At 43.0% G+C, this 16,835-nt stretch overlaps 1 protein-coding gene across 2 annotated transcripts in view; it reads right to left on the reverse strand.

Moving 5' to 3' along the window:
- si:dkey-97m3.1 (fatty acyl-CoA reductase 1) overlaps nt 1–16,835 on the reverse strand; it is an 81,612-nt gene that overhangs the window by 27,630 nt on the left and 37,147 nt on the right. For both annotated transcript variants that reach the window (XM_050036757.1, XM_050036756.1), the window contains exon 3: nt 2,107–2,282. In XM_050036757.1, the coding sequence (XP_049892714.1) occupies nt 2,107–2,282 (176 nt within the window). The remainder of the gene's footprint in view (nt 1–2,106; nt 2,283–16,835) is intronic.

The following is a 16,835-nucleotide window of genomic DNA, read 5'->3' on the forward strand; positions in this document are numbered from 1 at the left end:
TCATGGGTTTTTGTCCAGAGGGGAAGAGGCTTCAGAGACTCCTCGGCTCTGATTGTTTTCACTCAAGTGCGATAAAATGTGATTTTTTTCCACAGATCATCTGGCTCATGTTCTGCTGTGTGGATACACTGACAGTTTCAGCAAATATAAAGTTATTTTTGAAAGGCAGCAGCAGCAGACGCCTCTCAGGAGAGACAGGTCCCTGTGCACAGGGTGTTCAATGTGTAACAGGATGGAGTGACGCTGATTATATGACAAAAACCTACAGCACCGAACAGCTGAAGCACCAGCACATCACCGACAGAAGGAAAAATAACTGGGTCGCCATTATATATAATGCACTGTCACCAGCAGGCCCCAGTAAGACCGCAGGAGCCTGAGGCTGTAGCAGATGAGTGATGACACAGCGTCACCACTGTTATATTTAACAAGCTGGGAGTCATCAGTGGATTCAGGCCATATACAAACCTTCATAATGAACATGGATACCCTTTAAAACCCCTACATGTCTCATTATTATCTCCAATATCTGATAACGACAGACTTCACGCAAGCTTTTCGTACGCAGTGTTGCTCTCTGAATTAAGACGGAACCATCCATTGTTTGACTGCTTGTCACACTGAACTGTAGGTGACTTTATGGTTTTGCAAACAGTTTATTTCCCCACATCCTCACCACCACTTCCTCTTTGCTTGAAATCAAATAACAGTGCAGTGTGTTCAGTGAGCTGCAGATCCTCTGGACGTTTTACAACAGGAAGTTCCTGCCACGCAGGGAACATTTACTCAATAATAACGAATTGTTGGGTTTGGTAAACGATGTGGTTCAGGGGAGTGCCAAAAAGCTGCAAGTGGCAAACAGTTTGGAATCATAGAGTTTTAAAAAAAATATCTTTGTAAGAAAGCAGTGAAAAATCAGAGTGTATACAAAGTGTATTTCGTGTTAAAGGGAATACTTCACCCACCAGATGACCCTTAGTATATCAGTTACTCATCCTGTTTTACGTTGAATTTGTAAAGACAACTTTGTTTTTCTCAAATGCCTCCATGGTGAACGAAAAATCCAAAAACTGAGAATATTCTTGATGAATCAAAGTCATAGGGGTCCACTTTTAACAACAGCAAAACTATATCCAAACATCTGTTTCCAAACTCTCACACAACTCATGCAGTATAAACCAAGTCTCATTTATCCAGTTGTATGCTCAGTACTCACCAAACAGGAGCTCTTTCCAACAAGAAATTGAATGTAAACTAAATCTCATCCCGTAATGGAAAAAATACAGCTCCTTTTTTGGATTATGTCAAAAGCTTCAACTTCTCACCTCACAGACACTAGAGGATATATTCGGGATAGGATATGTTCTTCTTTTACATTTCTCTTTCCTCTGGCTCTCTCCACTTCATGTCATTTTATTTATCTATCTATCTTTTATTATTTTTATTTACTTCCACATTTCCTTATTTTCCTTTCTGTAAAACGTGGGGGAATAAAAACTTAATCAATGCTTTCTTTTAGCCAGACTCCATTGACAAAAACAGTAATTTTACCCCACTGAACACAGGAGCTGCTGGTCCACCACTGCCTCGATCAGTACGTTTTTTTAGTGTTACTGTGCGACTTTGGTGTTTTCAATAGTTAGTTTGGATTCACCAAAGTCACTCAATAACACAAACTAACTAACTAATTGAGGCAATGGTAGACCAGCAGCTCCTGTGTTAAGCGAGGTAAAATAACTGTTTTTGTCAATGTAGTCTGGCTTTGACGAGAGCATAGATAAGTTTCCCTTTTAGTTCAGTTCCTGGTAAAGTGGTGCCTGTTTGGGATATACTGAGCATACGACTGGATAAATGAGACTTGGCTTATACTGCACGAGTTGTGTTTTGATGTAGTTTAGCTGTTCATAAACGTGTACCCCTATGACTTCAATACACCAAGAATTTTCTTTGTTTTTTGGATTCTCCATTCACTCTGGAAGCATGCAAGAAAAACAATGTTTTCTTAATAAATTCAGTGTACCACAGGTTAAGTAACTGATACACAAATGGTCATTTTGTGGTTGAAGTATCCCTTTAATGCCTTAAGTTGGGGGTTGTGATCCTCACTTGAGTGGCTCGTCAAACCGGATGGTGGCGGCGCAATGGAAGACGATGTTGATGCAGGCGGAGAGCTTCTCAACATCCTCTGGGCTGATGGCGAGGCCGGGCTGCGTCAGCTCGCTGCTGATGGGGATGATCTTCTGGTGGAAGTCGGGGTTGTCCTCCCGCACTCGGTCGAAAAGCTGCCAGACAGAAAACACACGAGACAGATAAGTTTATACGCCAACATCGCGGCGTTCAAATAATGCAGGACAATAAATCGAGAAGCTTAAATGCCACTTGTAATTATTCCCATATTACACAAGAGAGGGAGGGCAGATCAACCATAAAAGCTGACTCAAGCGTCGACAGCTAAACACTAAAATAGCCTGACAAGGAATGCAAATGATCTCAAGTCAGCACAGACAGCGAGTGTGTTGCTTTGCATAAAACCCCTCAGGCAGAAATCACCCACATGTTTCAGTAAAGTTTCATCACCAGATTTGTTTCTGATCTCAAGTGTCCCCTTTCATTTCATGAAAACAATAAATGACATGAAACATGTCAGAGAATAGAGAGCCATCACTGTGTAAACAACACTATGGCAAAATACATACAGCACGAATTATGGCACCACCTTTATTAATTCTTCCTGCTATATTGTAGGCAACTGGACTTGCTTGAGTTGCTACAATAACACACTTGATGACTGATAATTTTCCCCAACACCCTTATTATTAGCTACCACAACACACCAGTATTAAAACACAATAGGTTCCCTGTTATAAAATCTGCTCCTGGAAAAAAAAGAAAAAAACAGAGTTTTAGAAGAGAGGAGAAATTTTTAAGGAATACTTCAAAACTCTTGTGTGTCTCCACGGTGAACAAAGAATCCACAAATGGAAAAAAATCCTGATGATGTGAAGTAAAAGGCGACTGTGTTTAACAAAAGCAGGACTATTTAAAACATTTGTTTATAAACGCTCACACAACTCATGCAGTATAATCCAAAATGAAACTTATCCATGCTCTCTTCAAAGCCAGACTCCATTGACAAAAACAGTAATTTTACCTCGCTGAACACCGGAGCTGCTGGTCTACCACTGCCTCGATCAGTTTGTTTGTGTTGTGCAGCTTTAGTAGATCCAAACTAACCCTTGAAAACATCAAAGCCACACAATAACACAAAAGAACAAACTCACTGAGGCAGAGGTAGACCAGCAGCTCCTGTGTTCAGCGAGGTAAAATGACTGTTTTTGTCAATGGAGTCTGGCTTTGAAGAGAGCATGGATAAGTTTCACTTTTGATTATATTGCACAAGTTGTGTGAGAGTTTGTAAACTGATGTTTTGATATATTTTTGCCTTTGTTAAACACAGTCACCTTAAAACTTCCCTTTATCAAGAATAACCTCAGTTTTTGGATTCTTCGTTCACCGTGGAGGAATGAAAGAAAAACAGTTTTCCTCAGGAATTCAAGGTAACACAGGGTGAGTAACTGACACACAAATGATCTCTACAAAGCCGTGGTAGACCAGCAGCTCCTGTGTACAGAGAGGTTAAATTAGTGGTTTTGTCAGTGGAGTCTGGCTTTGAAGAGACTGTAGTTAAGTTTCCCTTTTAGTTCAGTTCCCTGTCGTAAAGTTTGTGAAGTATTCATTATACGACTTGATAAATGAGACTTGGATTATGCTGCATAAGTTGAGAGTTTGTCAACAGATGTTTTGATATAGTTTTGCTGTTGTTAAAAAGCTGATTCCTTTGACATTATTTCATCAAAAAAATTTCTCTGTTTTTGGATTCTCCGTTTAACCTGAAGGCATGCATGTCTTCATGAATTCAAAGTAACATGGGGTGAGTAATTGATAGACAAATGTTATTTTGAGGGTGAAGTAATGAAAGCATTTGTTGCACAGCCTTGAAGCCAAAACAATAAATCAATAAATGTTCTATTAATCACTTTTCATTAGAGTTTAAGATCACACATTCAGTTCCAAGAAAATGTGACTGTGTCAGTATTTGCTCTTCTATATGAGGGCAGTAGGCGTGACGAAGGGGTTAGGTTGTAGTACAGAGGAAGTGTTGCTGCTGTGGACGAATGGGTTTTATTTGTCAGTGCCATGAGTCAAAGGCATACTCCCTGATAAATGCCTAAGAAAAGCAACGCGCTCCCTGCTGTATACATACCACTATCTGTGCTGAATGTGCCACACATATATGCGACATAGAGACTGAACATTTGTCCCTCTACATGACAGATTCTGCGCGACACACCACATGTAACCCCAAACAAAGCCCCGCTTGTGTGATATTATTCCACCTGTTTACACTGCTGCTTGCTCACTGAGGGCTGCGGACGACATTCCAACATGGAGGGAGGAAGAAGTCGTCTAGATTTACCAGCTCGCGTCTCACACAGCCCCTCGCTGCCTGATACCCTGGTGCACCCTGCAGAGCGCCTAGCACTGCATCAGAGTCCCCTGCAGGACTTCACCACCGCGTTACACTGGGAGACACTAACCAAAGGAAGCAGAGAAAGTCAGTCAGATGTCCTATTGCGTCATGTGTGGTGTTACCAACATGGCTGACAGTGTGGCAGCTGTGTGCACAGAGACGTTTTACACACAGAAGAAGAAGAGGGTGAATGAGAGGGGAAGTGAAGGGATTGGCATCAAAGTGTGTGTGCTCGCTCTGTTATGAAATTGCAGCCCTGTGTGTGTATGTGTGTGTGTCAGCTGTCCGAGTAAGCAGAGCAGATGTTGAATTAAACAGCTTCAAACAGCTGTTTATATTCATGTCCTGTATCCCCATCAGTCTTCGGCTGCTCTCCAAATACATGCTGCCCATATTAGGCACAAGTCCCCATGTACAGTATGTAATGTCATGACCCAGAACTGTTCCCAGCTGGAGGAGGGGGGATGCATGCGGTATTTTCTGCATGACAGTGCAGCGCTGCTGTCATTATGTAATGCAAAAATCATAGTGTTTTCCCTCCGTCTGCTCAAGGCCAACAGCTGGCAGTAACAGAGACCTACATTCAGTTGAAGAAGAGATTTAATGTGCAGATTTCTCACAAAAAAATCTTTCCAAAAATACCAAATCACTTACTCCACAAACTGCTCCCTCTTTACTGTGTGATTCACAGAGCGGCTGATGTCATGTAATGACCTCAATTCAACCTCCTCATGAGGGTGTGTAGCTTGGCAACAAAAACAAAACCACCCAGGTTTTTGGCAGCGGCCCATCACTTCCATGGTTTGTATGACAAGGAAGTTTTTGAGTTCGCCGTGGAGACAAAGGTAAACTCTTCTAATAGCTGTGATGTATATGAGCCCTGTCACATGTCGTAACTGTCAGACACGCATCAGGCAAAAGAACAGTCTGCGAAGGCCTTTTGGGGAACAGCCAGGTTGATGCACTTCACCAGACAAATGTTTCACCGAGTCTAATGCTGCTGCTGAGGAATATATTCAATGTCACACATGCAACTGAGACAAAAAACACTTTAGTAATTTAACACCAGACAGAGCATAAAGAACCTCCTCATCACTGCAACAAGACGAGCTGGTTCGACTGAAGAGGAACTCTTAACTACAATATGTTTCGGAAAAGATGCTTGTACTTGTCATGGTGGATGATGCATCATCCCACAGGATATTGCAATAAACAACACGATAATCATTTCAAGACCATCTTATGCCACTGATAATAATAATATAATACCATCATAATGGAAAAACACACTTTCAAAGAGCAATCAACTTTCAAATCTTAATATTCAGACACTGGAATGTGAACTGAATAATTAAAATATCTTCTCTGCAGAAGCAGACTTGCCAGACTGTGACCTGAGGTTGACCCCACCTGTCAGAGGTGTCATGCTGCCCCAGCTATCCTATACCACATGTTTTTCTCCTGTCGTTTCATTGCTCCATTTTGGTCATCTATATGTGAAACTCTTTCACAGATGTACGGTTAAAATAAAAGAATTGAAATAAAATAAAATAAAATAAAATAATAAAAATATCTTTAATGAATGAAGCATAAAAAAAATAAAACCAAACAACCACAACAATAAATAAAATGGACTCCCGGGCTGTTAACAAAAGTTGCACTTCAATAAACACTAAACATTTTGCACAGGGGTTAAAGAGAGTCAGTCCTTGACAGTTGGCCAAGATGTTGGGGACATTCTTATAGAAACAAACAACCACGTAAACACAAGGCGATCTCGATCATTTCTGCTGACCTTGATAAGTCGATAACATCATTACTGTGACAGGCCTAGTTACTATAATGTTTACAACAGGTCAATAAGACCCCTCTACGTGATGATTTTATACCTGCTAATACAAAGCGTGTCCGGCACTATCACATCTTGATCTGATGTTTTCTACCAAATACTGCTGCACTGTGTAAATTCACCCTCATGTCTACCTTTAAGTGAGTAAAGCCAGTCCAGTGTTGATGTCTAACAGCTCAACAGCTCTCCAGTATAAATATAACAGCCTTTAAATGCCCAAGTGATTTTGGTGATCGCAGCAATGCTAAGGTTAAAGACAACAAAAAACAACAACATTTATATCATAATTGGACTTCTGGGGTGGAATCTGAGTTTAATCAATTTCCATTTCCATTTGCAGTAAGTTTATTTAGCAGTATGGCTCTGTTCTGGGGCCTCTCTGCTTTTCCTTGGGCCTACACAGAAAGCCTCTTCCACGCGCAGACATGGAAAGCCACTAAGCAGAGGGAGCAGACCTCTCTGCCCTTCCATGTGCAAACGAGGAAAGTCTAAGGCACAGAGAGCACACCTCCCTGCCCTTCCATGCGCCTACATGGAAAGCATAAGGCGGAGAGAGCACTCCTCTCTGCCCTTCCTCGGGAACAGAACAGAGCAGCATCAATGACAAACAGAAATGACATTGATAAGTCAGACACAGCGTAAAAAGGAGGAGCTGGGGCAGAGGCAGGTTGCAAAGCGGCTTGCAGAGAAAGCAGCGACAGTAGGCAGGCCAGAGCGGTTTAAATAGGGCCCTGAATGAGTTTCACCAATTGAGCTGAGCTCGACATCGTGGCCTGCCTGAACTAATGCTGTGCTCAATTAATGACAGAGGAAAGGCTGTTAAATAATGAGATTAATCATTTTTTTAATCTTGCTTTCTTGTTTACAGTGTTTTATATAATGTATTATTTTTAGACCTGAGCTACACTTTGCTCACAAACACCACCTTTTGGTTGATGGTGCACACAACAACTCCTTGAGGAATTAAAATGCGAATCAACTCAAGCGCCCCTTGCTGGTACCAAGATAATGATGCCACACAGGGGCATTACTGTGTCTGGAAACAAAGTGGCAAAAGAAAATGAGAGACATCTGTTCAATGCTATCACTATTAAACCCAAAGTATTAGTGCACACTCACCCATGACACACTACCAAACTAAAATAGCAGCATGACTGTTCATCAGCTGCAGACACTCAAAACAGATATTTGTGTAGCACCTCTGAGCCAAAGCTATATTATAGAAAGACCCAGAAGGGATACAGTGCATCAGGGTCAGCAGGGTGAATGAGGCCGTAGAATGTGGGCTTCAGAGCGCTCTTTGTTATGGGCACAAGCAGAGAATGGCATTGTGGGATTGTTTTGTAAAGGGCTCTTTTCTTGTGCCAGCCTTCCATCGCTCGCATTTACCATCACACCCTTCTGCGACCCACGGGGATCACTGAGCAAACTGCCTTGTACAGGAACACAATAGTCCACCAGTTCACATTTCCTCAACACGCTGAAGGGAAAAACATCACCGCAACCATCCCTGCAGCGTAACCACAAGTGTTTCAGTAGTGCATCTTGTGGTCAGTCATAACCTCGAACAAGCCCAGATAAAGGTCATCCATAAAGTCAGTTCTGTCAATGACTCTCCCCTGTTTAACTTGAAGAGGCGGCTTGTACATACAGCCAACATTGGTCCTTTTTCTGCGCCGAACACTGATATTTTTCAAGACCCCGAGGGCAATAAATCTTCCATCAAGAGTGCTTGAAGCAGCCGCTCTGCGGACTTTCACAGAAACCCAACACTAATGGCACTTTCCTTTCAGCCCGGCAACCCGAGATGCCATTCACACAGCCTCTCTCCTCGCTAACTGCCCTTTAACTGGGCTCCACTCTTTTCACAGCCCCTTCACGCAGACCTTTCCCCTGGAGCGAAGGCATGACAGAGAGAGAGACAGAGCAGGAAAAGAAGCACACAAGTTGTGGGGAAAGTGTTTTGTGTTTCTGCATTGTGCAAAATGTTTGATAGCAAAATGGTTCCTGGAGAGTCCTTGTGTATGAGGGAGGCCAGAATAGGACGCGGTGTGAAGCAGAGCTAATGATGGCTGTGATCTTCACACTTTCTGAGGTGTAGCATGACTCCCTGACAGACAGGAGGTCACAGCTGCAGAGTCTTGATTCAATCTGAAATGATTTTGATAACTGATTAATACTTTAAAGTCAGAAACAGCTGTTCCCGCTTTTCACATTGAAGACTTTTCCTTGTTTTAATATTCTTATTATCACCACCAGGCATAAACCTGGAGGAATGATGCGCTTGGTCGTGTGTCTAGAAGTTTCCGTTCTGTGACCTCACCTCTGGATGCCAATAAATTCTGCACTCTAGACCCTAGCATCTGACAAAGACACAAAACTCAGGTTCATCTGACACACACAGAAGCTAGTTTTGGGGAGAATGCCTTAATTACTCAAGTTGAAAAACACTATCACTATGAATGTCTCTCCCTTAGTTTCCTTGCAGCATCCGCACGAGTCTGAAAGGTAAATTCTGCGCCATTGGTCCTTTCCCTGCCGAGTACGCCGGATGCTGCCAATCGGACACGAACAGGCTGGAAAATGTGCTGTAGCTGGGGAAGGTCTGCCGAAGTGTGTCAGACAGAAACGATTAACGTCTGCACCCTCAGCAGTGACCTCCATTTCCTGACATGCACCGTCTAAATTAGTCAAATAATGGGATGTGAGCAGGATCACTGACAAAAAAAGGGGGGAAAAATGAGTTTTTTCCAAAAGTTATTAACAATGACTAAAACTCCTCCAGCACTGTCGACGACGTGCGTCGGCACTAAAGCACACACATGGTTGAGGAAGTGTGCAGGTCTCTTTTTCATCTGCAGAACTGACAACGCTGCATACTTAAGTTTGAATGGAAATACAAGGAGTCTCATGGGAAGCTGTGAAGAAGGACAGACGTGGCTCACCCCCGGGGCTGTCAGCATATTAAGGAGAATAAGGGTTCATCTCCTCTCCTCTTCACCCGTCAGTGTCCCAGGGGCATAAAAACAGATTTAACCAGCCCGTGTCACTACAATTTTCAACAAAAGTCCCCAAACCTTCAGTCTGAGGTGGAAACTTTGCCTGCCGGATTGTTTTAGAAACACTGATTTAAAAGTAATTAGCTTTATGCATTGAGAAGCTTCTAGGTGCTGAGAAAAACCTGATTAAAGTCGGAGAAGAGGGTAAACTAAACCACACAATTTGATTTGCATGAGGGACCAAGTGTTCTGGTTTATCTCAAGCAAAGTGCTGTCTACCAACAGTGTTATATTTCACAAGTGGTCCACTTAAAGAGACACAATGCCACCCATCTCTTTATTCAACTGTTTCAGGCCTGAATCTCGTAGCTTCTTAAGAGCTTAGGGGAGCGATCAGGCGTCGCGGGGAGCAGCTCATCACAGCAAACTAATGAAAATGGAGGGTTTTCTCATGTCTGGCTCTGGGCTATCATTGTACACAACTCAATTGAGAAGATCAATATGAACAGAGTAATAAGGTTTACAGTGACAGCAAATGTAGAGTTTCTGGGCTCGATGTTCGGTATGCCGGTGGCATCGCATTCCAGTCTTTCAGACAGACGGTGACCTCATGCCGAGCCAAGGAGACTTTTATTACCCTCCAAGAGCAAACAGACAGGAAGAAGACTTGAGTTTATGATGGCTGCTGCAGGTTTTTGTGTCCTTATACCGCAATTTGGCATTTCTCGCCCGAATTTGAAGGAGCCTTCGAAATGCGACAGCCTTGGTCGTGCCAATGTGATGCAATCGGTCTTCAAATGCAGCCTTCGAGGGATGCAGCCCCTGAATTGAGACACAGCTCATGTGATGTTAGAGCAAAGATACTACAGTAAAATTGTAATGTTTGTTCCTTATTGTGCCGCTGGTTTTTATCTGCTAGCTTAAAGTCTGATATCAGTGGAGTGTAAGATCACATCAGTTGTTCCCAGATCTCGTGAGAGTATGTTGCTAAAACAGAGACATGTCTCGAACAAAGTTAATTTTCTCTTAATCTGTCTGTCTGGAAAAGAAAAAAAAAAAAAAAAAAAAAAAAAAAGCCAATTCAGTGTCAGAATGTTTAGAGGAGTCGGGGCTTGTGGGCTCGCTCCAATATTTACTTTAGGGACCATGGGTCGAAGGAATCAGTCATAATCTGTACTCACATTCACTTTTCCCATTGGAGTGAATGGACTCAGGACCGCCGCTAGTCTCCTAAAGGGGCGGGGCAGTGGCTAAAACCAACGTGACACAGATACAGGACATGAATCGAAAGTGGCCCGTCTCTGTTTGGCTGAATCCAAATGTCCGGACTTCCCCACACTTGCTGACTGGCGGTAGTCACAAATTATGGTTGGCACGACCTGACTGATGCAATTATCTCAATTTCTATTGTTCCAGGTAATTTACTGGGTCCATGAGTTTGCTTTGAAGTCACAAGTTTTTTGTAAAGTCAAGTCTCAGAGCAGCCTGGTTCACGTCTAGTCTTAAGTCCTCATTTCTGAGATGATCTGCAGGCCCTGAAGTGTCACGGTTCTTCTGAACAGTGCGGTGCAGGGTGTGAACATTAAGGTCTAAAGCACAGCGCTGCGGCCGTCAAACCAAAGATTACACAATAAACTGTGATGAAATCTTTGGCACCCACAGAGACACATGGTATTGTGGAACCATTTCCATCTAATGTAATACTGATTCAGAGTCCTGACATGAAGGAAACACACTTTACAGGCAACCACAATGGAAAGAGACTGATTTTCTGTATCAGATCGGCGTCAGAGTTTATCATCTGAAGACAGAGCGGCTGCAGGTTGTAATCTTGATGAACATGATCCTCTGATATGGAGAGCAGCTTCTCGTCTGTCCTGCCACCAGGTCTCCGAAACCTCCACCGATCTTCTGCCCGCTTTTTCGGACATTAACAGCGTTTCATTCATCCTGACCTGATAGAAAACACCCACACATACAAACACAATCAAATCTGTGTGGATCGTTCGTGGAGGACAGTCTGAGGAAGCTGTGTAGCAAGTTGGGTGAGAAAAACAGAGTGATGGACTTCGGAATTCCTGTAGCTTGAAGCATCTGAAGATTTTCAGTATGTGTTCATTTGGGTGACATTTTGCAGGTGAAGGCCAGTGGGGTATTGACATTTCAGGCCCCTTTGTCTGTACCCAGTAGGCCTGATAAGTAATCAATCCATGAGCACCACAATCAGGACTATTAGCCCAAAGTTTTAGCTGAGAAACGTTGGCATAGGACTGCTATGTAATGGTAGGAATGATAAAAATAAAATGAGGTAGGTTAGATTAAAACTTTCTAAAGAGGACCACTACATCCCATCTCAGAGGGCTTTGTGCCACATGTATCTGTGGAGCCATATGGATGTGTGGAGAGAGAGCCGGTTGGCAGACTCTGCACATGCTGTGGAGGCACTGGGCTGTGCTACAACAGTCCCCTGAAGGACTAAGTCTTCACCACGCATGTCTCCTCTCCCTTAATGACTTCACCAGCGACGTTTAACGTGCTAATTTGTTTCATAAACTGGAGTTAATTTGCGGCCTAATTATACGCCAAAGCATTGGTTCCCCCTTGCCCTTCTCTCCAGGGAGGAGTTGCAGGGTTATTGGTTGCCTCTCAGTCTGCTCTCCTGCTGCATCGCATGCAAACCGGCCACAGATGAGCAGTGGATGCCTCGCAATGTGCCCGTCTGGCAGCTGCAGCCTATCCTCAGAGCCCGTCTCTGAGCAAGTCTCAGCACATCAAGTGCCCCGAGTCACCTCATTCGCTCTCGTTCCTAAAAGTTGCTGTTTGAACAGAGCTTGATGCGCTTTAAACACGCTGCCACACATCAACTGCAGGATTTAGCTCACGGAGGCCTCAGCGAGTGCAGGACTGAGTGGCAGGTAAGCATGTTAAGAGTGGTCTGCTCTTGCTTAGACGTGTGCCTGCGCTGCCAGCTGGCATTAACAATCCAAGCAGCTCCACAAGTGGAAACACATACAGTAGAGCAGCCTGTCAGAGCCTGCAGCTGCGGGAATCAATAAATCTTGAATATTTATACTGCTGCAAAGATCACCTGGCTGCAAACACGAGGAAATCAATACAACAATGTAGTCATGTTGGATCAGAGTGCGATAATGGGCAAAGGACTGAATGCCACAGAGCAGGGGGCACAACTCTCACACTCAACACAGAGTCACACGCTCTGTGAACCAACCGATAATTATAGGGTGGAGGGAGGGCTGCTTTCAGTCATGGATCTGAAACTGCACAAAAGGCCGAAAAAGGAAATAAGTGCAACTGTGCCTGTGCATATATAAACCTCCTTGTACTGTTTGTTACCTCGCATCCACGCGTGTCTAAAATGCACCACTATTAAAAACTGAGCAGCTGCAAGCCTCTTAAACACGCACCATCTTTCACAGAACAAAGGAAGACATTGCTTAACTCAAAGATGAATATCTGCACTTAAGTGACGACACATCGTATTGTGTCGCTAACTTGGACTAGTGTCCACCTTATGAAGCTCACAAGTTTTGAATCACTTCAATAACCGCACAAACACACCCTATCTTTTTTTAAACTCATATCAACCCTTTATGAAGATCCAGGTGTGGCTTATTTCCTTTGCATCAGCCGTGACATCATCATGAGGTGACTTCAGCTGGACAGGTATGTCAGGCATGTCAGGCATGAAGCGCTTGTGACGCAGCCTCTCAATGACGTGATCCTTGATTCAGATCTAAGCTTCAAGTCCCACATTAAGAAGGTGACGAAAACATTTTTCCACCTCACAAACATCGCCATGGTATGATCATTTCTAAATGAAAAAGATGCTGAGAAATTGATTCATGCTTTTATTTCAAGCCGTTTCGACTACTGTAACTTTTTACTGGCCTCCCCAAAAAACACTGAGAGACTTCAGCTCATTCAAAACTCCGTAGCTCGCATATTAACCAGAACCAAGAGGAGAGAGCACATCAGGCCAGTCTGAGCTGCTCTGCACTGACTTCCTGTTACATTTAGAATTGATTTAAGGTCCTCAAAGGTATACAAAGCCCTCAATGGACTGGGACAGAGCTACATTGCGAACTCTCTTGTTAACTATTTGCCTCAAAGATCACTGCAATCATCTGCTGCTGGTTTATTGGAGGTCCCCAGCAACAGCCGTAAGATCAGTGATGTAGCCTTTGTCAGTTACGTCCCAAAGCTATGTAACAAACGACCTATAGATATCAGAGAAGATAGCTCGCTAAATATTTAACAGAATGGTAAAAAACGTATCTGTTCACTTTAGCCTTTAAGAGGCTAGCGGAGTAAAAAGTTGCATGATGTGTCAATACTCCAGTAAAGTACGAGTGCTTAGTTCCTCCACATTCCACCACTGGAGATAAAGTCTGTGTTTAAACACGGTCATCAACAGCCATCTCTCCATCTTACAGTCCAGGCAGACCATGAATCAGTTAAGGGTGTGCTGACATCATGCCAACGTGAGGAGTGTAAAGAAGGAGGAACAACAACGTGAGTCAACATGGCTTAAAAAAAATACTACTACACTTGATATCTGCTTTTGTGTGTTCATGTCTGTGATTTGTCTTTTTCTGTCAGCTGTTTTACAGATATTATAATTAAAAGAGAATTGGAATAATCCAGTGGAGCTGACTTCTGTTTACTAAAGCAGCAGCTACACATCTGCTCTAACAAAAGACTTGTTGAACTTCTCACCTGCTCGGCTCTGCTCTGCTCCGGTCCATTAGACCACACGTTTGAACAAATATGGAGAGTAAACACTGGCAACCAGCGACAGTACATTAGTAATACAGGTAAAACAGGAAGGCTTTGTTTAGTCAGACAATGTTGTGAAAGGAGGCAGTGGTGGGTGTAAAGTATTTGCTCAGAGAGAGTTGGATGCAGGGGTGCTGCCAGACATTTTGGAGCCCCTAAACTGGGACTCCTGAGTTTCAAGCAGGAAATTAATCTACATTTAAAATGCATATCCATATCAAAACTTCCAGAACGGGACGTGACATCTAATAATTATGTCACAGTAACAGACAAGATATAGAACTCATACAATCATCTCAATTAAAAAATGTCCACCACAAGCTTTGTTTAAACTTTCAACCACATCTTATGGTCTTTATCATTAAATATTTTGTTAATACTTTAAAAAAAATAGAAGACAGACAATCAGCAATTCCTCATATTTAGAAAAAGCTGGAATCGGCACATAGTGGGACCTTTTTTCTCGATAAATTAATTACTGTGCAGGCTTTTTTGGCACTTCAAAGATTGTTCTCCACTGTTGGAGGAGCCAAATAAAAAACTGATTTTGCTGAACTGTAGAAATTAATGATAACTGTAATCGTCAGGGGAATTTCTATTAAGTTTGAGTTATTTTTTGGATCTTTATAAAGCAGAAAAAGGTAATAGGAGTGAAATATTCCAATTATTTTTACAGTGAAAATGTTCAGCTCTCTTTACTATGAGGATGATGTATTGCAGTGGTTCTCAACCAGAGGTTCAGGAACCCCAGTGGCCCTTGAGATAGTTGCAGTGGGTCCCTAGAAAAGTGGGGAACAGTTTGTTTTCAGTATTTAATTCACTATAAAAGTGAGGTCAGTGTGAGAAAGAGCCACAGAAGTGACTAGTCTGATTACAGGTTTCACCACCTCCACAGTTATCCCCTCAAGTGTAATGAACAGCTATGGAATTCTAGCATTAATCATATCTGCAAACCAAAATCTTTTCAGATGGAGATCCCTGAAGCAAAGTCTAATCAAATGAAGGGCAACGACCTAATGTATTTCAATTTAAGGATCCTTGACATGACGGAGATTGAGAACAACTCTTGTGCTGCCTGGTCTTTGTGTTGGAAAAGTTAATAAAAATCATAAATAACGTAAATTAATTTTTGATTCATTTTCTGTCAATCAAAAATGTTTCCAATACTACACACTTTTAATCATAATCCAGCCAGCACCAAGCAGCAACCTCCGGGGCTGAAAAATGAAGTCAACACAGAAGTGCCAAAAACTGCAGTTCCTCTAATGGCCACTTGAGGCTGGCTCCAAGAGCAAGTCGATCCCCATAGACCCCCATGTTAAAATGCCCACTAAATAAACATGACACTTAACTCATAAGGAGTCGGATATTCAGTTTTTCTGGTGGGTAGATTTAGTTTTAAGCCTGTTTCTCCTGGAAAATTTAGCATTAGCATTATCACAGTTAACCATAGCTGTAAATGCACCTTGCTAACCAAGCTAGCAGCTAGCATTAGGGTTTGCTCCACCCTCTCATACGTATATGGTCACTTCTGGCTCCAAAAATCCAAGATGGCAACAGCCACAATGCCCAAGGCTTCAAAACAGGAGTCCACAAACCAATGGGTGACATCACAGTGGCTCCACCCATTATTTTTTTTACACACTATACACGCACAAGATATATCATTTCGTATAACCATCCGTGTTACAGCTGTCACTGAAAAGCCTCTAAAGCAATTATCAATAGTCATTCTACTGTATACCATTAAACCACTATCTCATCCAGGATCCTGCTCTGTAGGCAAATTCCACAAGATCCCATCCCACTCAAAGCCATTCCACCTCCCACATCTCCACCAAAATGCCTGAGCTCATCCTTTGCAGCTTCAGCCGTATGAAGATGCTGCGCGGCCTGTTACCGCGTTCAAAAGCCCGCTGGTGGGTGGAAATAGCATGCCACAGAGCAGGAGAGAGGCCCTGTGTACCCAGAGGCCTACTTGTATCAAGTGCCTGACATGCCATTCAGCGCCTGGCACCGCACCAGGGCCTGCAGGCATCTAAACATTTCCACTGAATCAAAGTAGCCTCCGCACAGACAGACAGCCTTAAATGTCAGAGTCGGTGCGGTGGAGATGCACACAGACAATGAGATTCCTATCGGTTTGTCCCTTCTCCTGCTCGGGGCAGCTCCCCTGATTGCATCCCTTGACAAAAACACCACGGGACAGATCTGATGGTCGTTACCTAGCAACAGGTGGTAAGAAAGATACTGGCCTGGCTTGAAGGATGAGAGGAGAGGCTACTCAAGAGACAAAACCACCGTTCTCCCTCATGAATTATGCCAATTCTAAATAGAATAATACTGACCTGAGGACTCGCCATGAATACCAATTGGTACTTGAGGCTCGGTCATGGAAATTTAATGACATCACTTCTGAATGTGGACCGAGCGTGAGTGAGTCTGTCACTGGCAGAGCATCAGGCAGTGTCCTGATAGCGGATGCGATTAGAGTGATGCCAAATCCAATGGAAAACTGTTTGAGGGGGTAGATACTGCAAACACTAGCAGTAGATAAATCATGTGTCGATATCTGTGAAGATGAAGTGGGTTAAATACTCGCTAACTGACATGCAATGGGAATTTTGGTTTATGGACTTTTAATTATCTGTGTGATACT

Source organism: Epinephelus moara, chromosome 23, assembly GCF_006386435.1.
Source record: "Epinephelus moara isolate mb chromosome 23, YSFRI_EMoa_1.0, whole genome shotgun sequence".
Taxonomy (NCBI): domain Eukaryota; kingdom Metazoa; phylum Chordata; class Actinopteri; order Perciformes; family Serranidae; genus Epinephelus; species Epinephelus moara.